General features: G+C 39.5%; 1 protein-coding gene across 1 annotated transcript in view; it reads right to left on the minus strand.

Annotated features, from left to right (window-relative positions):
* The window catches only part of NELL2 (neural EGFL like 2), a 140,431-nt gene that overhangs the window by 104,769 nt on the left and 12,685 nt on the right, over window positions 1-22,977 (minus strand). Inside the window, exons 3-4 of the mRNA XM_031589561.2 lie at window positions 12,390-12,540; window positions 50-223 (exon numbers count right to left, since the gene is read on the minus strand). Of these exons, the coding sequence (XP_031445421.2) occupies window positions 50-223; window positions 12,390-12,540 (325 nt within the window). The remainder of the gene's footprint in view (window positions 1-49; window positions 224-12,389; window positions 12,541-22,977) is intronic.

Consider the following 22,977-nt stretch of genomic DNA (forward strand, 5'->3'; position numbering starts at 1 on the left):
GAATGTTCCAGAATTGACAACTTATTATAAAACAACACTCTTTACTTACTTATTGCAGTCCACATGTAAAATCAAGTGAGAGGCACTGATCGCTAAGGAAAGCCTGTGCCACTTATCATCTGCCAGGATGTATGGGAATACTTCTGTGTGGGAGCGATGGCTGCCTGTACGATAATGCAACCTGATTTCATTTCGATGACCGCTGCTTTCCAATTCCAGATACCTGTACCATAAATGCATCACCATGTCATGAATCATTCTTATCAGCACAGCAACATTTTACATCACATAACTTCTCATTACCATGCAGGAACTATTTAAAAGAGGGGGAAAGACAGAAGGGATACAAAGATGAAAGCAGACGTTTTACATAATGGAAGGTTCCATCTTTCATGTAAGAACACAAGGTCCCGGGCTACAGATTTTTTCTTCTAGCAACAGTACGTCACAAAACATGATCTCACTGAAAACATAATTATCCTATTATGAATAATTGCATTATATCCTGAAAGCACAGTATGGATACTCTAAAGGCATTAATGCACTAAAAACACCACCAAGTTCTGTGATAGGTACATTGTTAGCCATTACCAACAAATGAAGTAAGAAAGAACTGAGACGGGGCACTGCCTTGTTTGCTTTTGGATATTTAGTTTACACCTCTTTTATTTTTCATGATGAAATTCCTCAAAAGAAATTCAGTCAAGAAATACTAATTCTTAATATTTTACGTGTATATATGTGAATTGTTAACTGCATATGTAGTTGTGGTGTATATATATATACACACGCATTTATATGAATGTATGTGTATGTAAATATATGTATATACTGAGTTAAAAAAGGTATTGCAGTTGTCCCAGGATGGATGCACCATACAACAGGTTTGCAGATTGAGGATGTAGGCATGGCTGGTTAAATGGCTGCAGATAATTTAAAAAGCACTCCATAACCAAACTTGCTGCATTCTCACACAAACCTATTTCTTGCATATTGAACCTCTTCCAGGAAGAAGTTTAGCAAACTATTTCTCTTCCAAATGTTCAGTTTCCCATTTTTAAAGTTCCTCCTTTAAAACAAGGGGGAAAAAAGAAAAACAGAAATGAAGATTCTCTAATAATCATACACAACCCAAAGATAAAGAGTAAGGAAGATAGCAATATGTAGAGAGATACTGAAAATCTAGGAGGATGAGCAATACATTTTTATATAGTTTTCCTGTTACATCTGCAGTCAGGCATGGCAGTGCTTTGTAAATCTGTGTGTGCATGTGTATTAGGGTGATGTAGTTTCTTTCAATAGGCCATCCATATTAAAGAACAGACAAGAAAATGATTACAGTTTTCAAAAGTGGAGATGAGGAGACCAAATCAAAACCATCTTGTATAGTCATTATCCCTAGGAGGAGGATGAGCTTGCTGCACATCATTCCTTCCTTCAGGATTTTTCACAGTGAAATATGCCTAGCAACAGCACGAAAACAATTATCCTTTTGCAGAACTAGCAAAGGGCAATTTCTTCTTCCTCCCCAATATTAACAAAGCAGTTAACTAAAGTCAGCAGTAAATTTTATAATCTGTGATCATTTGCCTACTCATGGCCCAAAAATAGTTTCTGCACTGGCAAGAAGTTTGAACTAATTGAAGGCTTGGCTGGCAAAAAAAAAAATGGCAATAGTGGCAGAGCATCAGTCAACTTAATAACCTCCTTCATAACTCAAGCGTCAAGGATAAGAATAAGGTCATGCTCAACCTAACAAAGAAGGGGAACATTATCCAACAAGACTCCTCCAGCAACCTATGAGTCCACCCACTTGCAGATCTAATTTGGAAAAAGGAAGTCATGAATGTATTGAAACATTATCTACTGTTCCAGCCAACAGCTAGCTCACACTCTCTTCAAAGTCAATGGCAGAACTGATCCCAACACAGAGTTGCAGCAGACAGGCAGGAAACAAAGCAGAGATACAGTCAGTATAGAAGGTATGAAATGAATGCTCGTGTTGCCCCTTATGCAGGTGACATTATGAGATGCCCGAGAATACAAATCCCCTGAAATATAAATTCCCCGAATAAAAAAAGACATTCTGTAAAATTTCAGAAATGAAGAATTGCTGAGAGATAATGCAGATGCTCTATGATGCTGCAATAAGCAAATGAAACTTTCTGTATAAGGCTGTGCAAAAATTCTGGACACTTGTGGTTTAGATTTCACTGTGATTAACTCACTGCTTTGAGATGCACATCAATCTTTTTTGCTATTCCATTTGGTAAACTGTAATAAATGCCTTTACCTTACGAAGGCATGATGATTTTTTGAGAAAATATGTATCAAAATTAAAAAATAAATGAACAGCCATTAGGAGAATTCTAATTTATCATTGATTGATATACTGTAGAGGCAGCAGGAAAGACAGCTAGAAAAGCAAATGCAGTGACAGCCAAAACAATATTCCCTTTAGCCTGAACTAATGCTGAGACACAGAAACACAGAGAACTGAGTATGAATCATTTCATTTCAGTTTTTACAAAATATTGTGCTTGATAATTCTACCTTTTCCTATTTGTTGTTTAAACAGATCTGGTTCCATTCAACAAACTTCAGAAGACAGAAACAGCCTCAGGTCTAGCAGCAGGGCCTGGGTGGGAATGCCAAGGCTGCCGGAGGCAAAGCTTCTCTCTCTTCTGTGACACTGCAACAGCACACGCCTGGGTGCGCACCTTCCAAGGGTTTAGAATGGCAGCTGAGAAAGTAAGCTATGCATAAGCAAATAGCTCTGGATGTTAAAAACTTGTTTATATGAGAAAAATACTCTAAACTTCTCTGTATTCTCAGGATTACTACTCTATTGAGAGATAAAAGAGAGTGATCTTGTTTCCTAAAGGACTTACTTCCCAAGGAAACAACAACTGCACCATACTGCAGGCATTTCCTAAGAACCCCATTACAGTTTTCAGGGAACCTCATCAGCTGAATGACTGCTTTCTTGCCTACACCATCCCATCTCAGTCCACTCATCTTGGTGCCATCAGCCAAGAAATTCAGCATAGCAATGTCATTGCTAATTCTCCCAACAGCTCCCAGCTGCTCTTCTATACCGGGAAGGTGAATGGCTTTTTGAGTAAAAGATAAACCACAAGGAAAACCTCCTTCCTCAGAAGGTGGTGAGGCACTGGCACAAGCTGCCAAGTGAGGCTGTGGATGCCCCATCCCTGGAGGCATTCGAGGCCAGGTTGGATGGGGCCCTGGGCAGCCTGAGCTGGTTGGTGGCAGCCCTGCCCACGGCAGGGGGTTGGAACTGGATGGGCTTTAAGACCCTTCTAACTCAAACCATTCAATGATTCTATGCTAAACAGCGTGACAGGATTACCTGCTTCTCCCTTCACTAAAGCCCACAGTCCCTGTCACCATTTAGTCAGTATCAGCCTATTTGATGTTAACCTCCTAAAACCCACACATTCTTTGTGACAAACAGAAGTAACTTAGCAGGGAGATGACATGATTAGGGTTATAATGTTTGACATTTGAAGAATAAAATGTTAACCTTAAAGGTTGTTGCAGCTCAGCGGAGCACTCTGTGCTTTCACAATCATTTCAAAAGCAAACAGCCAAGGCCACAGTAAGACTGGCCAGTCTGTGTAGAGACCAGCCAGAGAGCAATTCCTGCTGTGCTGACTCAGAGGAAGAATTTGACTCAATTGCCCCAGAGAAAGCGGAGAAAGGCAACAGTGATTATTTCTCTGCTGCTCAGCACTGATCTGTTGTAAACCACTGTGTGCAGATCCTAGCACCACAACTCAGTGGTCGACCTGCAGTGCCCCAGGGCAAGAGGTCAGCACTGGACATGCTTTTCATGCTCCCAGATGCACATGAAGACTGCAGAAGTTCAAATCAGGATGTGCAGTCAAAAGCTTGAGATCTGGGAGGCAAAACAACTGGGGATGTGGTGTGTGAAGTAGCAGTCTTTCAGAAGAGGGAGGTATGGCCCTTCAGTGAGTGGTCAGTGTTAGTAACCCCAGCTCTCTGATAACTCATCTGCTCATTTGACATCCCAGCTTGCACAGCACATGCACACTGCAGCTGCTCACTCTTACTCGAGGCAACTAATAAAACTCAACTTCAGTTTAGAGCATGTAGACAAGCATTTTAAAAGTTAAAAGATACCATGTCTGAATTTATTACACAATGGGTTTTTGTCTTTTTAACAACTTTTACTACTCTCAGTTACAGATACAGTGTAAAAACAAGATTTCATGGCTTTTTGATTTACACTAAGAAGAAAAGGAAAACTAATAAAACTGCAGAGGAATATATATAAGAAAAAATAAATCCTTGTCTCTGTTACTTATGAAAATCATAAAATCATGATACATAGCTTCTGGCACTGTGTATGCTAACTGCAGACAGAAGCACACCAAGGAGGATCCTAACTATTATGCAGAACGGACAACAGTAGGCCATGCCATAGATCTGGGTGACAGTGTCCCTTGAGAGGGGGTTCTGAAAGGCAAAGCAATCCAGGAAAGTTGGGCCTTCATCAAACACAAAATCTTAGGCAGTGTTCTCACAAAGTTGGAGCAAGAATCAGGAGCTGAGGTTGCACTGATCTCTCCAGAGGACTCTGAGAGGAGATATCCTCCCAGAAGTTGCTGATCTGAAATTAAGGGCTGGCACAAATTAAGGGCTGGTATTACAGTACATTGTTCACGTTGTCCTAATTTGAGCTGTGAATATGAATCAAATTAAATTCCAAAATGATAAATACTTTTTAAAAACAGAATTCTTGCTCCCACTCTTCCCACTGATCTCACTAACCCCACTTATCAGTATATTTCTTCCCACTCTGCTTTCACTATCACACAGCCCTGTTAACATCTACTTTGTCCTTCTGAGGCGTCCTATTCTACCAAATATCAATGAAGGAAGAAACTTTCTCAGAACAAACAGAAAAGCAATGGAATAAACCATACATTTCACTCTCTCAACAGACAGCAAGAAGACTGCAAAAGCAACAAACCTTCTGATATATACTGACATGTACTAATAAAAAGTATATGTATTCAACCTAACTCCTCCCCTTTCCTACTCTGACAGAATACAGATTTCTTTGAATTTCTCTAAACAAATGCATATCAAACAACAGCAAAGAATAGTGATATCTGTCAAAACTCACATTTCAACACTTTCAGTGGTGTTTATCAGTAGATAAGTAGAAACAAATCTTTTATCTCTTATTCAAGTAGACCTGTCACCAGTCTGAATTCAGACTACAGAATCCAGGCTCAAGTTCTCCACCAAATGACACTGAGTTATCTGGCACTGCAGTGATTTACATCAGCAGACCAACTGACCTCTCTTGACATAATAAAGGTTACAGGAAGGTGTGTTTTAAGGTAGGTACCTTCATTGCTGAGAAGAATTTACATTCAATTTGCAACATTCTTCTTTTCTTTTTTCTTTTCTGACAGGGAGCATAAGCTATACTGAAGAAAAATGACAAGGCATCAATCAACCAGCACTTAAAGAAACAGCACTCCAGTGCTGTGAGATTAAACTCAGTATAATACAAAACTATTGCTTTACAAGTACCTCCATCCAACCATACATTCGAGGGTATAAGTTAAATTCCCAAACAAAAAGAAGCATGGAATCTTTCTCTTTTGGGAAGAGGAAAGAGCCTGGCCAAGGTGTCACTAACTACATAAGGAACCTTACTTTTAGGATCTTCTTGAGTACTATAATACTGAAAGAATGACAGAAAATATCATTTTTTGAAACCTTTGATGAAACATACAAACTTCGTCAAAAGAAAAGAAGTCCAACCCCAAAGAAGTTTTAAATCACTAGAGGAAGTCAGTTCAAAGGAGATGATTGACTGTTACAAACAAGCTGAAAAGGATGCGTGATTATTATCAGAATAGTAAGAAACAGATTTGCTCTTTGTAGAAACAAAGATTTACTACCAAAAAATAAAACAAAACAAAAACCAGAATATTACAACTGTCCATGGATCCAGCAAAGTCCATGTATCAGCAGAATGGTTTAAAAAGCTGAAACCAACTAGCACTTTTGGCATAGGGAACAGCCACATTTGAAAATTAATTCCATGTTATTCTTACCTAATATGTGCGTTAGTGATGGGAGAGGAAAAATATCCCTCAACTAAAACATATGTAACTCTACACTGTTTGTTTAAGAAGTAAACATTGAAAGCTTTTTTCAGGGCAATGTGTTTGCAGCAAATCTTGTAATGTCAGAAAGAAGAGACTTAATACTGCAATCCAGAAGTAGAGATACTCATACATCAAAAGCATACAACTGTTTTAGTAAGATAGTCAAAAGATGCAGCAAAATTCATGCATCAGGAGTTTTCACCTCTGGCAACCTACCTCCTTGTATGGATAAATGCATAACAGAGAAATTGCATCAGATAATTTCCTCCTAGATACTGAAAAGGTCTCACACTACTGTACAGAGCAGCATATTTGAGAGCAGATAATCAGAAAACTTGAGTAGTGGTGAAAATAACTATCGTATAAGGCAAAAATTGAATAAATTAGTAAAGAAAGTCTAGGAAATGCCTGTCCACACTATTCTACTGATTTCAGTATTTTGCTTCAGGTTACAAAAATAGTAACTGAAGGAAAGAATGGTTAAACTGCAATCCAATTACTTCATCATTTAAGGGCTCTAATATACAGAACCTGAAGAGATACGGATATAACATCAGTTTCATAAAGGCATCTAACCACGAAAGGAGGAAAAGGCTTTATTACATTGCTCCACTGTTGCCAGTTATATGAAAATATACAACAGAATAGGGATGTCTAACATATATTAAAGCTCTGTCGCAGATAAAAGTTATCTCTGCCAGTTCTTTCATCATGAAGCTCAGATGAATTCAGAAGCGAAGTTAGGAGGCAAACAGTGCTTAAAGTGAAGGCTGAGGATAAGCACAGAGCAATCAGTGTTTAACAGCACTTCCACACAGACTTAAGGCGTCACTTCATTAACAGCATTCAAAATATTTAACATGTAGCTGTAAAGTACAAACCATTTTAGACAGGGCAGTCTGTGTAGTCAAGGTGATCTTCTCAAGCTAATTAAACAGTTCTAACTTTTATCTTTCAGACATATGCAATACACCGCTGTGCCCAGCAATTTGTCTTTATCTCCCTGAAACCTGTCTGAACAATCATAGATGTGCAATTCGGATACAATGACAACACAATAATATTCTTGAAAGGATGATTTCCAATCTGTACCCCAAAACCACCACCACCACCTGAACTCTTCCATTGCTCTGAACAGTGGTGGGGGGAAAAAAGTAATTTCTGTAGAAGAATATGAGCAAATTTGAAAGGAAAAGTTATATATCCAGTTTATGATTGCTTCATTTTTTGAATCATAAAAATTATCTCAAGTACATCACTTTAAAGAAAAATATGAAATCTAAAAAGTAACTTTAATTTGCAACCGTAATTTAACCTCAGTTGTTGCAAATTAGCACATGTGCTCTGATGTGCCCAAAACCATGCAAAAAGAGGATGTTTTTACTCTTACTTTCAAAAATGTGTAAATCGTGGAACAAAGAAACATACCTTTTCCAATTTTTAAAGAACATTTTGCTTTTATTTTCCCTAGAAAATATAACTATAAGGTGTTATGAAAACTGCATAAAATAAAACATAAGAAAATCAACTTGTCTGATGAGTGATTATACCTATCAGTTATTCTGATAGGTATAATCAGCTTTTCTCCAGCTTTTCTCACCACCATTTCCTGAAGGCAGAAAAGCAGGAGCCGGCACTGGCCCTTGTAAACTAAGAATGTAGCCAGGTATGACTGCCTCACAACACAGGAGCTCAATACCTGCACAACTTTAGTGACTTCAGAGGAGCAACACAAAGCTGAAGCTGCTGCAATGGAGTCCATTAGCAGTCTTAAAATGACTGCTGTGACAGAGTTCACAAGAAGTCGTTTAAAAATTGAAGGAATGTTGCAAAGAAGTCCCTGGATAGAAATGGGCAATATCAGAGAGATGGAAATCTGGCACGGAAGAAGCAGTTATTGAATGCAAACCATATAAATGCTTCCTTTATCTCCCTGCAGAGAAGGACCTGGGGGTTCTGGTGGATGAAAAACTGAACATGAGCCAGCAGTGTGCCCTTGCAGCTCGGAAAGCAAATGGTATCCTGGGCTCCATCAGAAGAGGAGTGGCCAGCAGGGACAGGGAGGTGATTGTTCTCCTCTACTCTGCTCTTGTGAGGCCCCATCTGGAGTGCTGTGTCCAGGCATGGAGCCCCCAGTATGAAAAAGACAGAGCTGTTGGAGAGGGTCCAGAGGAGAGCCATGAAGATGATCAGAGGGCTGGAGCACCTCCCCTACAAAGACAGGCTGAGGGAGCTGGTCTTGCTCAGCCTGGAGAAAAGAAGGCTGTGGGGTGACCTCATTGCAGCCTTTCAGTACCTAAAGGGAGCCTACAAACAGGAGGGGAATCAACTCTTTGAAAGGGTAGATAACTGCAGGACGAGGGGAAATGGTTTTAGGTTGAGGGAGGGAAGATTTAGGTTGGATGTCAGGGGGAAATTCTTTACAGAGAGAGTGGTGAGGTGTTGAAACAGGCTGTCCAGAGAGGTTGTGGATGCCCTGTCCCTGGAGGTGTTCAAGGCCAGACTGGATGGGGCCCTGGGCAGCCTGGTCTAGTGTTAAATGTGGAGGCTGGTGGCCCTGCCTGTGGCAGGGGGGTTGGAGATTCGTGATCCTTGAAGTCCTTTCCAACCTGGACTATTCTATGATTCTGTGATTTTTATTCTCCTTCATCATGAAATAAAAGCCATAAGATACTGCAGGAGACTCAGATGTTAGTCTAATTCCAATGTTATCAACATCAAACTAGGCTAGCCCTCAGTTTTTGCACAATTAAATCAAGTAAAGCCTATTATGACACACAAACAGCACTCTGTACATTCTAGTACAGAACAGAATCATAGAGTGTTTTGGGTTGGAATGGAACAGACCTCAAAGACTATCCAGTTCCCCTGCTGTGGGTCATCCACTCTGGCCTTGAGTGACCCCAGGGATGAAGCATCCAGAGCTTCTCTGAGCAACGCAGAACAGGATAGAAAGAAAATATTTAATAAAAGCTTAAAGGCATATCCGGTTAAATAGCCACAAGCACTTTCTTGGCCATACTCCTGTTGAGACTAATATTACACCTGCTAAAAACAAAGGTTTACCCTGATAGTAATAGGATCAGATTAGGTGTAATATTTTTAAAACAAATTCAGGATTGTTTTTTGTTTTTTTGTTTTTTTTTCATTAGATGACCTAATATTCTCTGTGGGAAAGCTATGAAATATGCAGATGGAGATAAATAATCTATAAGACTTTTTTCTTCTCCTTTGATCATCCTTGTAAGGAGACACCAAAAACAAACATAGAGCATATATCCCTACAGAAATTTTGTAAACAAAAATTAGGCATCACTTAAGATGCAAGAAAATACAGAGAGCAGCCTGGTTACCAATAGCAATAGGAAATTTTTTTCAGCAAGATGCGTTATCTTCAGTTTTCATTATAATGTAACAACATTAGAATCACGGTATTAAAAGTTTCCATGGTTAAGAGCAAAAGGGCTAAAAATGCTCAGCAATGTATCTGCAGTTAAAATATCTACAAAATGTAGACCTTATTTCAGCCAGAAACCTTGAAAAATGCAGGTTTCTTGCTTTCAATTGTACTTGAACATATGAAACTCCAAGATGCAGATAAATAGACAGAAATGTAACAACCAAACCTGTAAATATTTAAGTTTCGAGAGGAATTTCACCAAAAAAAGTGTGTTGCTAATATATTAAAAAACAACAAGAAAAGAACCTAACTACTCATTCCTAAAAATATACCATTATAAAGTAATTGGATTTTCAGAGTCCTGCTTGTTAGCCTTTTATAACCATATTTTACATGGGTATAAGCAGATGACATGGTCAAACTGATGCAAATGAGATAAGAAGCAATATGTTTGCATGGTCACATGACCTGCAAGGCAGCACAGCTTTAACCTTTATTTTTCTTTGCTCTGGCTGGACAAAATCAATTTAACATATTCTTGTTAACAGAAGAGCAGTGCTGGTCCTTTTGTCCAGTCTTACTCACTTCAAGGACTAATTACCTCCTCAAACAATACCTCAAATCCTTTTGCAACCCTTCGATGAAAGTTCATCACACATACTCTTTGTACCTTACTATCACAGTCTTTGTGTCCATGACCTAATATTTTCCTCCCAGTTGACCACCATCCAAGTGAAAATTCATCGGGTTTGGCTCACTACATTACAGATTTTTTTTAATCTTCTCTTTCTTCATGCCATTCCCAGGAGCAGGAAAGGCTCTACAGCAAACACTGCCTCCTTTTAGAAAGGCTATGCTTACTCCTTTTTCCAAACACTGAGTTTCACACTGATGATCTCTTTGCCCACCTCTGCAACTCTCTTGGCAGAAGAGCAGACTGCAGTAAGGAGCAGCCTGTGTTCATTCCAAGACATACACCTAAAAACACTCAACCAGTACACTGTGAACTTGTTCTCAAGCACTTGAGAGCTCGTTTACTGTCAGGACCTTGCTCTGGCTAGCTCTGAAGAATGCTATCACCCCAATCAGACAGTGATACAAACAGAAAAAGGATGGCAAAAATTCCTTTTGTTAATGTAATAGAAGGAAATTTGAGCACTGGAACTTTTTATTTTATACCTATCCAGATTCACAGAGCCATCAGTTACCAGCTTAGGGCCCATAAACCATAAGAAATACAAAGCAGGAACATTCCCTTTGGCAGCATCCATCTTCTGGGTGACAATCAGAGGTCACAACTTACCAGCAACAGCAAGAAACCAAATGTAACTAAAAGTCACTTGCTTCCCCTCAGGGCAATTTTAACTCTCTTTTCCAAACTCACTAAGTTTCAGAGTGGTGATGTCTTTCCCCATCTCTGCAGCTATTCTGGCACATAAAAGTTCCATCTCTCATTTTGAAATATCAACTTTAGTTGTGTTAATCCTATCAGCAGCACAACCAATCCCTGCTCTTCTAAATGTAGAAATAAGCTTAGCTAGATCACAGCTGGCCCTACAGACCAACTTCCTCATTCATGCCAAAATAGACTTGTCCATCTGGAGTGATCTACACTTCCGGTGTTAAAATCTGAATTAGAAACTCGTTATTCCCAGCTGCCCAATTCTGCCCATTGGGCACTGCTAGCTCCTGCAGATGAGAGGTAGGCAACAACTAGCAGAGAAGCCACTTGGCACAACTGTGATGCAATTTCAATAAGCATCATGCAAGAGGCATTCAAACACCCCCTTGCAGCGTTAAAGATATTTTCATACACTTGGCATAATGACCTTTAAGAATATTTTCATTTTCTTTTTTTCCCTCTTTCTTTTTTTTTTCTTTCTTTTTTTTTTTATTTTTTTTAAACAACTGAATTGCGTAAGATGGGACCTGTGGGAAAAAGAAAGTACAACTGGGCCACTTTCCAGCACAAAGTAATTGATAACACACCTCCTAATAAGAACTTGTACACTTTAATAAGTAAATAAATAAATAATATAAGCAGATATTTTAATATGCTTGAACATCCATCTTTAGCCTATCTTTAATTTCAACTCTGAGGAGAGATCAACAAGAAAGAATTATGGGATTGTACACATGAAAATAGAAAGGACTCTGAACATAAAGCAGAAATCATCTGTTGCTGGTGCTGATGATTGCTTAAGAGGTGCACATTTTATAACTCCTTTTTATTCTGCCACAGAATTATAGGGAGGTTATCTTTATTAGCCATTACTCAAGCAGAAATATAAAGAAATCTTACTCCTCCACTGGTTGTTATCCTATCAAAGAAATAGTCCTCAAATGTCTGGGGTAGTTTACTTTTGTTATTTAAAGCTGACACCACTCTGAGTCAAGCGCTCTGCCTTTTGTTCTGAGCGTTAGCCTATAGCAGGAATTTTTTGTTTATTTTTTAAAGCCCACAGTGTTAAAAACTAATTGGTGAAGAAGCAGATGTATAGGACCAGGCTTTGTGAATCAGTGTGACTGTGCAGATGTGAAGGTTTCATACCAGTTGAGCATCTGGTCCTCATGGTTATGACCAACAAGAGAGAACTTTCCATGCCCTCAGCAGCAAGAGACATTTGAAGAGTGGCATCTGTTCCACTTTCCATTGGCAGATTTGAACTTGTGAATTTTTATGAGTCTACACAATATGCCAATTCATTCTCTTTCTCTATATATAAAATCTGCCATATCCCTTTAATTTATGTACAATTTTTGACAGTACAAATACACATACTTCCATTAGCTAGCATACAGCCAGCGATACTTACCTGTGATCTAAATGATGAATAGAGAAAATAACCCCTGAATTTAAATGGGCTTGTTTTAAGGTCACCAGGATTGTGAATTCATATTTATTTCTCAACTTCTGAAAAAAGATTTCAGCTGTTTCTGGAGACGCCTTTACACTTCTTGAAGTATCTAAGAAAAAAATACAGAAAAAAACCATTCAGTATAAAATCTTATTTTACTGTACAATCTCAGCTCAAAAAGCTTACAAAAATAACAAGCTAGATCTGAGAAGCACAATGAACAGCTAGGCAAGAGCAAGAATAAAAGTATTTTAAACACCAGCTCTTACATGAAATGAGAGCCATTTAGACAAAAGTGTGCACATTTTCTAGGACATCCATTCTATTCTGGGTAAGGGGGTTTTGTTGGTGACGGTTTTGTGGTGGATTTTTTTCACAACGGGCTCATGATTCTTTTACTCTCTCCATGGATGGCCAGATGGTACTTTGATATCTCATCCAAAATGAGGACTTACTCGCAGTCAAGCACCGAGTGACAACACTGGATATGAGCCCAATTTGTGAAGTGCAACCTGATTTTCTTCTCTATGACTTCTACAAAAATGTTCTGCTTAACGGTTATGCGTAATTATTTAAAAAAAAAAACCCTACCTTTAGGGAAAATTTACTCACTTTTAAGAGTTATAAATGAACTTAAGCACTCATCATTTTTCAAAATGTATTGTTGCTAATTAATCACCGTATACTCCAGTTGTGCAGTATGTCACTGCTGCTTCTTGCACAGGACATCATGAGCATTTCACAGAGTAACTGTACACCCACACAAAAGATTTTGCTATTAAAAGTCCACGTATAACCAAGGCTGAAGCAATGCTTCTGCTGAATTTATGTAACGTGCTTAAAGAAAAAAAGGCTCAACCTCAAGCCCCCTGGAGAGATAATTTACAAAATAAGATGTTAAAATGTTAGAAAAACAATTCCCAACGTTTTCCATAATACATTATACTGGAAAAAAAAATAATATATGTATTTAATGCATAAAATCAATTCATTAGAGTGTGTAATCAACTGTGTAAAAACTAAATCAATTCACAAGCTTCTCATCATCACAATTTAACCATCCTGCTCTAAGTCAGGGACACTGATTCAGGGACAGCAACTGCAGCAGAGAGCTGACTGCAATGGAAACACTGATCTCCTTTGGCAGAGCTGAAGCTGAGCTCTCAAGTAAGCTGACATCACTGCTCTAAGAAAGCGGTTTACACTGCAAGCTGCACTATAGAAATACAACTTGAGAAATACTGCTCAGTATTAACAGCTAACATTTCAATGTGGTTTATGAAAGAGGAATGATTTTAATTTGTTTAAAAAATATAACAATCTGTACAAGTCAAAAGTCCTAAGCAAGCTCCTATACAGTATCACACCAAGCTCTGCATTTGATTCAGTTTTCTTAACATAGGGAAATTAAAAAAAAAAAAAATCAAAGATAAAGAAAAGCATTTTTGTGAAACTTTGAAATTTCTACATCTTTTCTACTATGGGTTGCATAACTCTCTCCCTGTAGCAGACATCCATGGTATTTTAATGGAATTGTTAATAAATCATAAAGCAACTCAAATACAATTACATCAAAGCATTCATTTATAGCCAAGGGACACTAACAGAGTGGAATGACATAGGTTTGCATGCTGGAAGATGGTTTAACCGCATTAACAATTTCCAGCAATATAAACAACCTATTCCCAGCAGACCAAGCAGAAGAAGGACACAGAAGGAACATATTCTCTAATCACGATCACAAGCTGCTCATGCACTGCTGCTCTTATCAGCAGCTTTCCTATCAAAGTACAGAGGAAAACAAGAAAATGCAGATGTGAAACCGACTTAGATGCCTGCAGAACCAAACTCCTAGATGCAAAAAACATCCACATAGTCAGCCCTTTCTGACTAATGAGAGAAGATGCAATGAGGTGTAACAAAACTATATTTAAGTGTTTGTGTGCATAATCAAGAGTGTCTGCCCTCAGGAGCAGTCTCTGCCTGAAGGGCTTGCAGTCTGCAACCTCTGTGTCAGGAAAACCCGTGCAACTTAGAAGTAAATAATGGTGGCAGAATCAAAGCCAGAGTGAGCCGAGACCACTGCAGTGTGTGAAATCTTCTTGCTTACATCTTAGTCAGTGTTACTATACATCCAACAATGCTCTTCTCCCTCCACCAACCTGTCATATTTCTTTCAAACTTTCTTGATGGAGAATAACAGAAACCAAGCTCATTGAATATGCACCACAAAAGCCCTACATTTATTCAGCGAGGTTAATTCAGGTTTATTCCCCCTTGCCTGACACATTGTAAGAGTTACTAGAGGAAGGGTGGAGAAAGAGGGCTATGAAGATGATTTCTACATCATCAACTCCCACCTCCCTACCAGATAGAGATGATAAGCACACGCCTGCACAAACACAATAGTGAAGAAGCTGCACTAGCTTTTGTGTCTGGTCATGTTAAGTCTTACTCTAATTTTGAAAGTGAGCACACAGAAGTATATAAAGGCACTGAATAGATACAGAATCACAGAATCACAGAATTGCCAGGGTTGGAAGGGACCTCAAGGATCATGAATCTCCAACCCCCCTGCCACACGCAGGGCCACCAACCATTCCACCTAATGCTAGACCAGACTGCCCAGGGCCCCATCCAAATTGGACACAATGTTTACAGCTTACCATGGCAATAGGAGGTATACCCATCAAATGTGATAATCATGGGAAGACAAGGAGATTGGAATAGGAGAAGTGAAAAGGGCTGGGGGAAAAAAAGTCAAGCAAGACAAAAAAAGAAAACATCAGAATTGCATGAAATAGCACAATTGTAGAGAATTCCCTGACTGCTCTCTCTCTGCTCCCATTGTCTCCAACTGATTTCTTTCAGATTTCCTCAAGACAGTGAGGTGGCAGTATGAAGGAAGATGAGACATGCAGAACTCCTTCCAAAGATCTGGGATTACTCTGCACTGTTCTGGATCCTGCAAGAAGCCAGGATGTCTGTGCCCCAGTTAAGCTGCTTTATCCCTCTGCACCATTCCTAGTTTTAACTTGTATCACACCCTACCAGCAGAGTCATAAATGCTCTGTGCTGAAAGTAGAAAATACACAGACTATGCTTGCTTAACAAAAATAAAATCCACAAGTGTTACATTAGAAAAAAATATTAATAATTTTAATTTCTATCAAATCCAAATGATATTCTCATTAGCAACAGATGAAATAAAGTATATTTATAGTACAACTACCATTACGTGAGGCCAGTTCCATTTGCACACAAATTATTATCTTCCTCACAAACACACACTTCATTGTAACTGGACTTACTGGGAATGCATTTTGCTACAGACAGTCTGTGCTGTAGGCAGGAAACAAACCCTAACAATTACATGAAGCAGCCTGCAGTCCTCCCATCCCTCACTGCTACTCCAAGAGACATGGGAAAAGTAGAGCTCCCTGTGCACCAGCAAGAGAGGAATCTTTTGTGAGGTCTACTCTTTCAGCCCTGTGAATCATTAACCTATCAGCAGGCTGGATGAGAGTTTTCCATATATAAAACCATAAAACCATACCTGGGTACTCTATACTCTGTACTGTGGCTCGAGATTACCCTCTCAAAAACAGACAAAAACATCAAGACCTGATTAGATCAGGCTGGAAGCCTATCTGTTAAGATTATTGCCACATAACCGGCCCAAACACGTGGCCATTCAGTGTCGGTATTGCACATAGGTCAGTTCACACTTAGCATAGCAAACAGCTTGCAATTTTTGCATTATTGCTTCTCTGATAAGTACAGCATCCTTTCCTCAGTGCAGGCACCAGGTGGATTTCTTGAAAAAAGACCACTGAAAGGTCCTTGAACCATCTTTTTACACCAACGCAACAGTGCAAATCTCTCATTCCAATTACCTTTGAACACTAGTGGTATTTGCTTGATAGATCACCAACTGTGCTCAATAAATACAGATTCAAGATTGGTCTTGACATTCGGCTTCTACTAATCATTTTAAGTCTGAAGGGAAATACTTTTCTGGAGCTGGACTTCTTCCATAATAGCTTGGAAAATCAAACTGGTGCATATCAGGCAATAATTTGTGGTTTCTTGACAGCTGCATAAAAATCTCATGCTATGAGCATTTTTAATACACAAAAACAATGGCCTAAGTGTTCTGATATTAGGGTGTAAAAATACAGAGAGAACTATTCGTGCAAATGAGAAATATTTCTCGAGTTCATTACCTTTGTATCATTTTTGCTTTTCTAGAATATGTCATTTGTTTGGTTTGACCACAGCATAACAACTCATTAACCTGTATTGTTAACACTGTTTTTAATTTCTAGAAGAGTGAGTGAAATGTAATAGACAAAAATCTAATCTCAAAACAGTCCTTGCACTCCGTGGTCTATTTGAAGGTTATAGCATGAAAATGCCTTTAGAAGGAATAACAAGACTTACACGGTGACACGCATAGCTGATTTGAAGAATGCAAGTTAACAAAAATATTGAAAACAACACACTAGACTGTGGGGAAGGGAGGATTAATGTGACATTCACATACCGTGGTAGGCAATAATAATGATTTACAAATTCAGCAGAACTGATCACCTGAGGATTAACCAAAGTTAATTTAGCTAGGTTTGCATGCAATAATTGAGGAGAGTTTACAATCCTAGAAAGGATGCAAACAAACAGTAGGAGATGGTTGATTTTCAGCTAGAACAGCCAGCTGGGAGATGATCAGCTGGCAAGTTCTTTAACTTTGCAACTGACATTTCAAAGCAATTTAACACTCCATGAAAAGAACCACTGGCTGGAGGACCTGCAGAAACTCAGCCATTCAGCCTGGCTCTGCTCTGAGTTTGCAGCAGTAGTCACATTTAGGACACATTTCCTCTCACATATGACTGCACTCAGAGCTTTTGCAAACACCAAAGCCACACAAGGGCTTCCTAAAGGTGTTAAGTATAGACATTGTTGTTACAGTCAGTTACAACAGTATATCCAAGACAGTAAAATTAACTTTTAGCAATGCTTACTCCACTGGTCTAAAGGCACTATTCACCAGTCTAAACTGGTACAGAAGAAAGAGATGGAAGCCTTTTATTACTTAAGTACTTGAATTACTTTAATTCTTGCTTACAATTGCATTCATGCAAACACATGGAGAACCATCTCAGAACTGATCCAGCTATCACTCAGCCAGCTTTCACCATTACCTAAAAAATGTGTTGGAAACAACTAGGAACAAGTTACCAAAGGTAAAGAGGAAAACTTCCATACAAACCATCAGCATCCTATCAAACTGCACAGTAAAAACTACATTCAAATATGGTTTAAAAAAAGCCATTTATTACGGATGTTTTCCAGTTCACATTAAAAACAAACAGTTATTAAATGGAATGGATAGCTTGTCTTAGCAAAGTGTAGGCTCTTCAGTTTCTGAAGTGCATCTAAAGCTAACCATACAGGATGAGTTAATTATAAAACAAACTCCTATAGAAGAGCCTTTGAAGGAGGCTTTTTAATTAATGGAGCTCCACAGTTTGTTTTGTGTACACATAATCAGGTTTTAATAGCAGCATCTATAAATCAATTCTACATCTGACCGTAGGTTTGCTGAACTACCCAAATTTAATTCTACTCATTTGTGAGAAAATGCAGAAGTGCTGCAGGCTATCAACACTCTCAAAAACATAATAAAGCTAGCTCAATTTTGTTTCATTTTCCAACACAAGTTGAGATCAGCATCACAAGTATAAATTCACATTGTAACACTTCTCTTTATTAAAATTTTTGGCTAATCTTTTTCTCAGCTGGGGATTTCACACAGCTTACAAAGGGCAACAATATCTCATACTGTTTACCTTACATTTTTCCTTTACTTAAGTAACCAATGCAGGCTAAGCTACTCTCAGCAAATGAGGCAGAATGGGAAGCCGTTCCCAAGTAGAATCCTTACAAGGTTGAAAGGGTACAATGGGTTTTTAAGTGGAGCACAGGGCATGCAAATTCACGAGCTGCATTTCTGTTACAATGACTATAGTGAAAACAATACAGAAAGAAGTAGAACAAAGTTTATTAGGCCAAAACACCACAATAGTGTAATACAGAGAGTTCTGTGGGAATGTTGATTAGTTCAGCTTTTGCGTGTATACATACACATGTAGATCACTCCAACAGTAATGCCTCCTATTTATTTCCATTGAAGCTACAACAGATACAAAGAGCACAATGACACTGTTTGATAGAGCAAATTCTCAGCTACAAAATGCTATTTTTCAACATTGTCACCACTGTTAGCTCTGTATTTTCGCCAGTGATGAATAAGAGCCTGCATGCTGTGCTCACAAGAAGCTGCACCAGCAGAGGTGACCCACTGTTTCACAGCTGCTAAAATGGTGTTCCACACAGTTCCTCTTTCCTTGGCCCAAATAAATGGCAGTCAAAAAGAATCAAAACTGGACTATATAGTGGGTGTGGTGGAACAGCCCAGACAAGATTGGCAGTGTGCTCCATGGTCCTCAGACTGGTACCAGGCCTGGAGTTACTGTGCTGCAAGAGAAAGGTCACCCTCTTCTCTGGCCTAACTCTAGAAGTTTGAGCCTTCATCTCTGTCAGCATCACAGTGTAGCTGTCAGTTCATTCACTGAGGGCTGTGTCATGAGCTTTTTTGATGGGGAATTCACACATTGCCACTGCAGGGACAGCTGTTATGACTCCAGTTCATAGGGGTGACACCACATCTCATCACCAGTTATGATGCAATCAAGGAAACTGTCCCTTCAGCCTCATATTGGTTCAATAAGTCCTGAACAACTTGCATATCGTGTTCTTTCTGTTTCTGTGTGAGCATTCATGGGACACATCTGGACCAAACTTTCTGATATTCCAGCACTTCCACCATTGTTTCCAACACACTGAAGACAATATTCAGCCCTATACACAGTTCTCTGGTCCTAATCTGCCAATTTGCACAGATAAGCTGTCACATCATTTCATGGTGTGCCAGCTGTGCAAGGGCATCTGGAATGTGAGTTGTCTTTCATCACTATCACTACTGTGGAAACTCTCTACCCACCACCTTGCTACGCTCACATCCACTGTTTGATCTCCATTAACATCCAGCAATCATCAGTGAATGTCAGTTGATGCAATTCCACACCTTTGCTTCATATGCACTTCCATGTGAGACATCATTTTGTCAAACTGCCCTTCTGCTGCCATCTGTCACGCAGCAATAGATTGTAACAATATAAATTGTAAGAATGTTGGTGGGGAAGTTCCATTACTGCCATACCACCGATATCTGCCTCTGACATTATGGGCCAATGCAATAAAATAGGAGGCATTACTTCTGGAGCAGCCCTCATGTTATGAGTGTGCATGCCCGACTCTTTGAACTGCCAGTAAGATACCAGATGATAAACCATTCTGAAAGACTTATCATAGAATCATTTGGACCAGAAAACACCCCTAGGATCAACACAATTTTCCTACACACTTGCTCATTCCTCCAAAGAAAGTGCATGGCACTTCCATGTCGACAAGTTTTGGTGAACACTATGATCATGGTCTACTGTATGTCAGAATCCAACCAGGTATGTATAAAACTCATGAATGGAGGAGTCCAGAAAATATCCCTGATTGATATAATGATCCTGAATGATCAGGATTTGGGATTCCTTACAGACAGCGTCTACTTGTGTAATTTAGACACCACTGCAGTTATCACCATCAACATGTCTCCCTTCTCCTCTCCATTACAGAGACAGCTCTCTCAAAAATGTAGGCAGGAAGAACTGCAAATGATGGGAAGGAGAAAAGCAGAAGGGAAAATGCACTTAAAATGAAGCTAAACAATTGACACAAAAACTCAGTTGAAGCCAAATCATTACATTAAATAAAAACAAGTGGAGAAATGTCACAGCTTATTCTTGCAGCATTTGGCAAGGGCCCAATTGCCTTTGCTTTGCAATTTTCTCTATTCCGAAAGTCAGCCACAGCTCTGGTAAGTCACCCAGCAAGGGCTTTCCTCCAGCTTCAAATAGGCAGACCTATAGTACACATGCCAAGACCCACAAGTCACAACAGACTGATGTAGGAGAATAGGATGTTTCTGAATGCACATGGTTTTCTCCCACTTATATTGATTGTTCAAACTGATATCCTCAATAAGTGTTATTCATTCCACTTCTGGCCAAAACTCTAGCTCACCTACAAGCTACATACTTGTGTGTCTAAAGCCTTTTTGCCACAGCTGAGAACAAAGATACTCTGGGATGAGATAGGAAGAAAGGTACTTAGAGCCTAGACATATATGCTTGAATGCAACTGCAATGTTCCTGATCCCAAATAACCAAATCATTGTCAAGCACCTAACTTGCCTGCGTAATCGGAAGTTGTTCACTTACACAAGTAATTATGCTTTCATCCAAAGAGCTTTGTTTGTAATTTTTTCCCTATGGTCAAAATCCCCATGCAACATTTGCTTGGTTTGTTAAGCTTATTTTGGTTTTGTTTTGTTTTTATTTTGTTGTTGTTTGCTTGTTTGTTTTAAGTTAAAGGAACAATAAAAATAAATATATTAACTATGCAAAATGCAATGAAAACTGAACATATTAAATATGGGGAAAAGCCTTCTACCTGATATAATGGAATGGGCACCAGACCTCAGTCATTCCTGCCAGCTCCTGATATGGATGTCTGTCTCTTGGATGTCTCTTCAGGAAAGATTTTGTAAATGGTGGCTACAATATGCTGTTCATTCACTGGAAGTTGACAATAATACCCCCAAAAATCTGTTTCTGTCTAGAATCATATGGCAAAAGAGACTATTCGGTTCTTGTTTGAGAGTGCTTATACTAGTAGCTGGGTGAAGTCTCTCAGCTTACTCACGTGCCATTTCTAGGAACCAAGGAAAGTCACACTGAGCTGAATCTTTCTGTATTGCTGAGCTTACTTTCCCATAGCCTCACCACTGACTTCCCGTGCTAAAATAGTCTCCTTTGTATCCTTGGGTGTCTACAAAAAAAATTGTTCAGTGATACCCACTGAGGTACAGTCAAGCTTTCTCAAATGTCATCAAACCCCTGAGATGATCTTGGAATATGGGCTATTAAACAGTTCTTTGTAGTACACCCATGTCTAGTTGCAGAATGGGAGGGATATTTCTTTGAACCCCAGTCACCTACTACACAAGCAGAGTCCAACTGCTACTCTGAAGTTGTGGAATTAATAGTGCAGCTGCTCAGGAGGATTCCACACCTAGATAAAAGTCAGAAAAATGTTTAAATGGCAGTGAGCTTTAGTGGGCCAATAGCACAGTGTAAACAATAACAGCAGCTTTGCTTGGTTAGTAGATCCTCCCAAAACAAAGAAATAAATCCAGCCACTGAATTTACACCACCATAAAAATCCATTTGAACACCATGACGAGATACCAAAGTTCTCTTTTAATCTAGGACTTAATTTGCCAGACCACAGTGCTAGTACAGTTAGATGTCTCTCACCCTGTCTTTGGCTATGGTTTCTTGGCAAAGAAGGAATTTTAATCAGGATGAGAAGTGGGAGAAATTTACTATGAGGCAAAGCAGCGCAGCTATACAGTCAGTGTAAGAGTCAGGCAGACTCTTCCAAAAATATGTAGGGTCTATGTTAGAGGGTTTCTGATTTTTATACTCAGTAGGCAAAATGTAAATAAGTAAATGAAGAAATAAATAAAAGTTCTAACAACAGGATCTGCAATAAGATATTTCTAACAGTAAAGGATGAAAAAGGATGATAAATCAAAATGTAGGAATGACAGAATGGCCAGGGTTGGAAGAGACCTCAAGGATCATGAATCTCCAACCCCCCTGCCACAGGCAGGGCCACCAGCTTCCACATTTAACACTAGACCAGGCTGACCAGGGCCCCATCCAATCCGGTCTTGAACACCTCCAGGGACGGGGCATCCACAACCTCTCTGGACAGCCTGTTTCAACACCTCACCACTCTCTCTGTAAAGAGCTTCCCCCTGACATCCAACCTAAATCTTCCCTCCTTCAACTTAAAACCATTTCCTCTTGTCCTGCTGTTATCTACCCTTTCAAAGAGTTGATTCCCCTCCAATCTATAGGCTCCCTTTAGGTACTGAAAGGCTATGGTCACCCTGCAGCCTTCTTTTCTCCAGGCTGAGCAAGACCAGCTCCCTCAGCCTGTCTTTGTAGGGGAGGTGCTCCAGCCCTCTGATCATCTTCATGGCTCTCCTCTGGACCCTCTCCAACAGCTCTGTCTTTTTCGTACTTGGGGCTCCATACCTGGACACAGCACTCCAGATGGGGCCCCACAAGAGCAGAGCAGAGGGGAACAATCAGCTCCCTGTCCCTGCTGGCCATCCCTCTTCTGATGGAGCCCAGGATACCATTTGTCTTCCAAGCTACAAGAGCACACTGCTGGCTCATGTTAAGCTTTTCATCTATCAAGACCCCCAGGTCCTTCTCTGCAAGGCTGCTCTCAAGACCGCTCATTCCAGTCTGTATGGATGCCTGGGATTCCTCCGGCCCAAACCTTATATTTC

This window comes from Phasianus colchicus, chromosome 1 (assembly GCF_987193195.1).
Source record: "Phasianus colchicus chromosome 1, bPhaCol1.hap1.1, whole genome shotgun sequence".
Lineage (NCBI taxonomy): Eukaryota > Metazoa > Chordata > Aves > Galliformes > Phasianidae > Phasianus > Phasianus colchicus.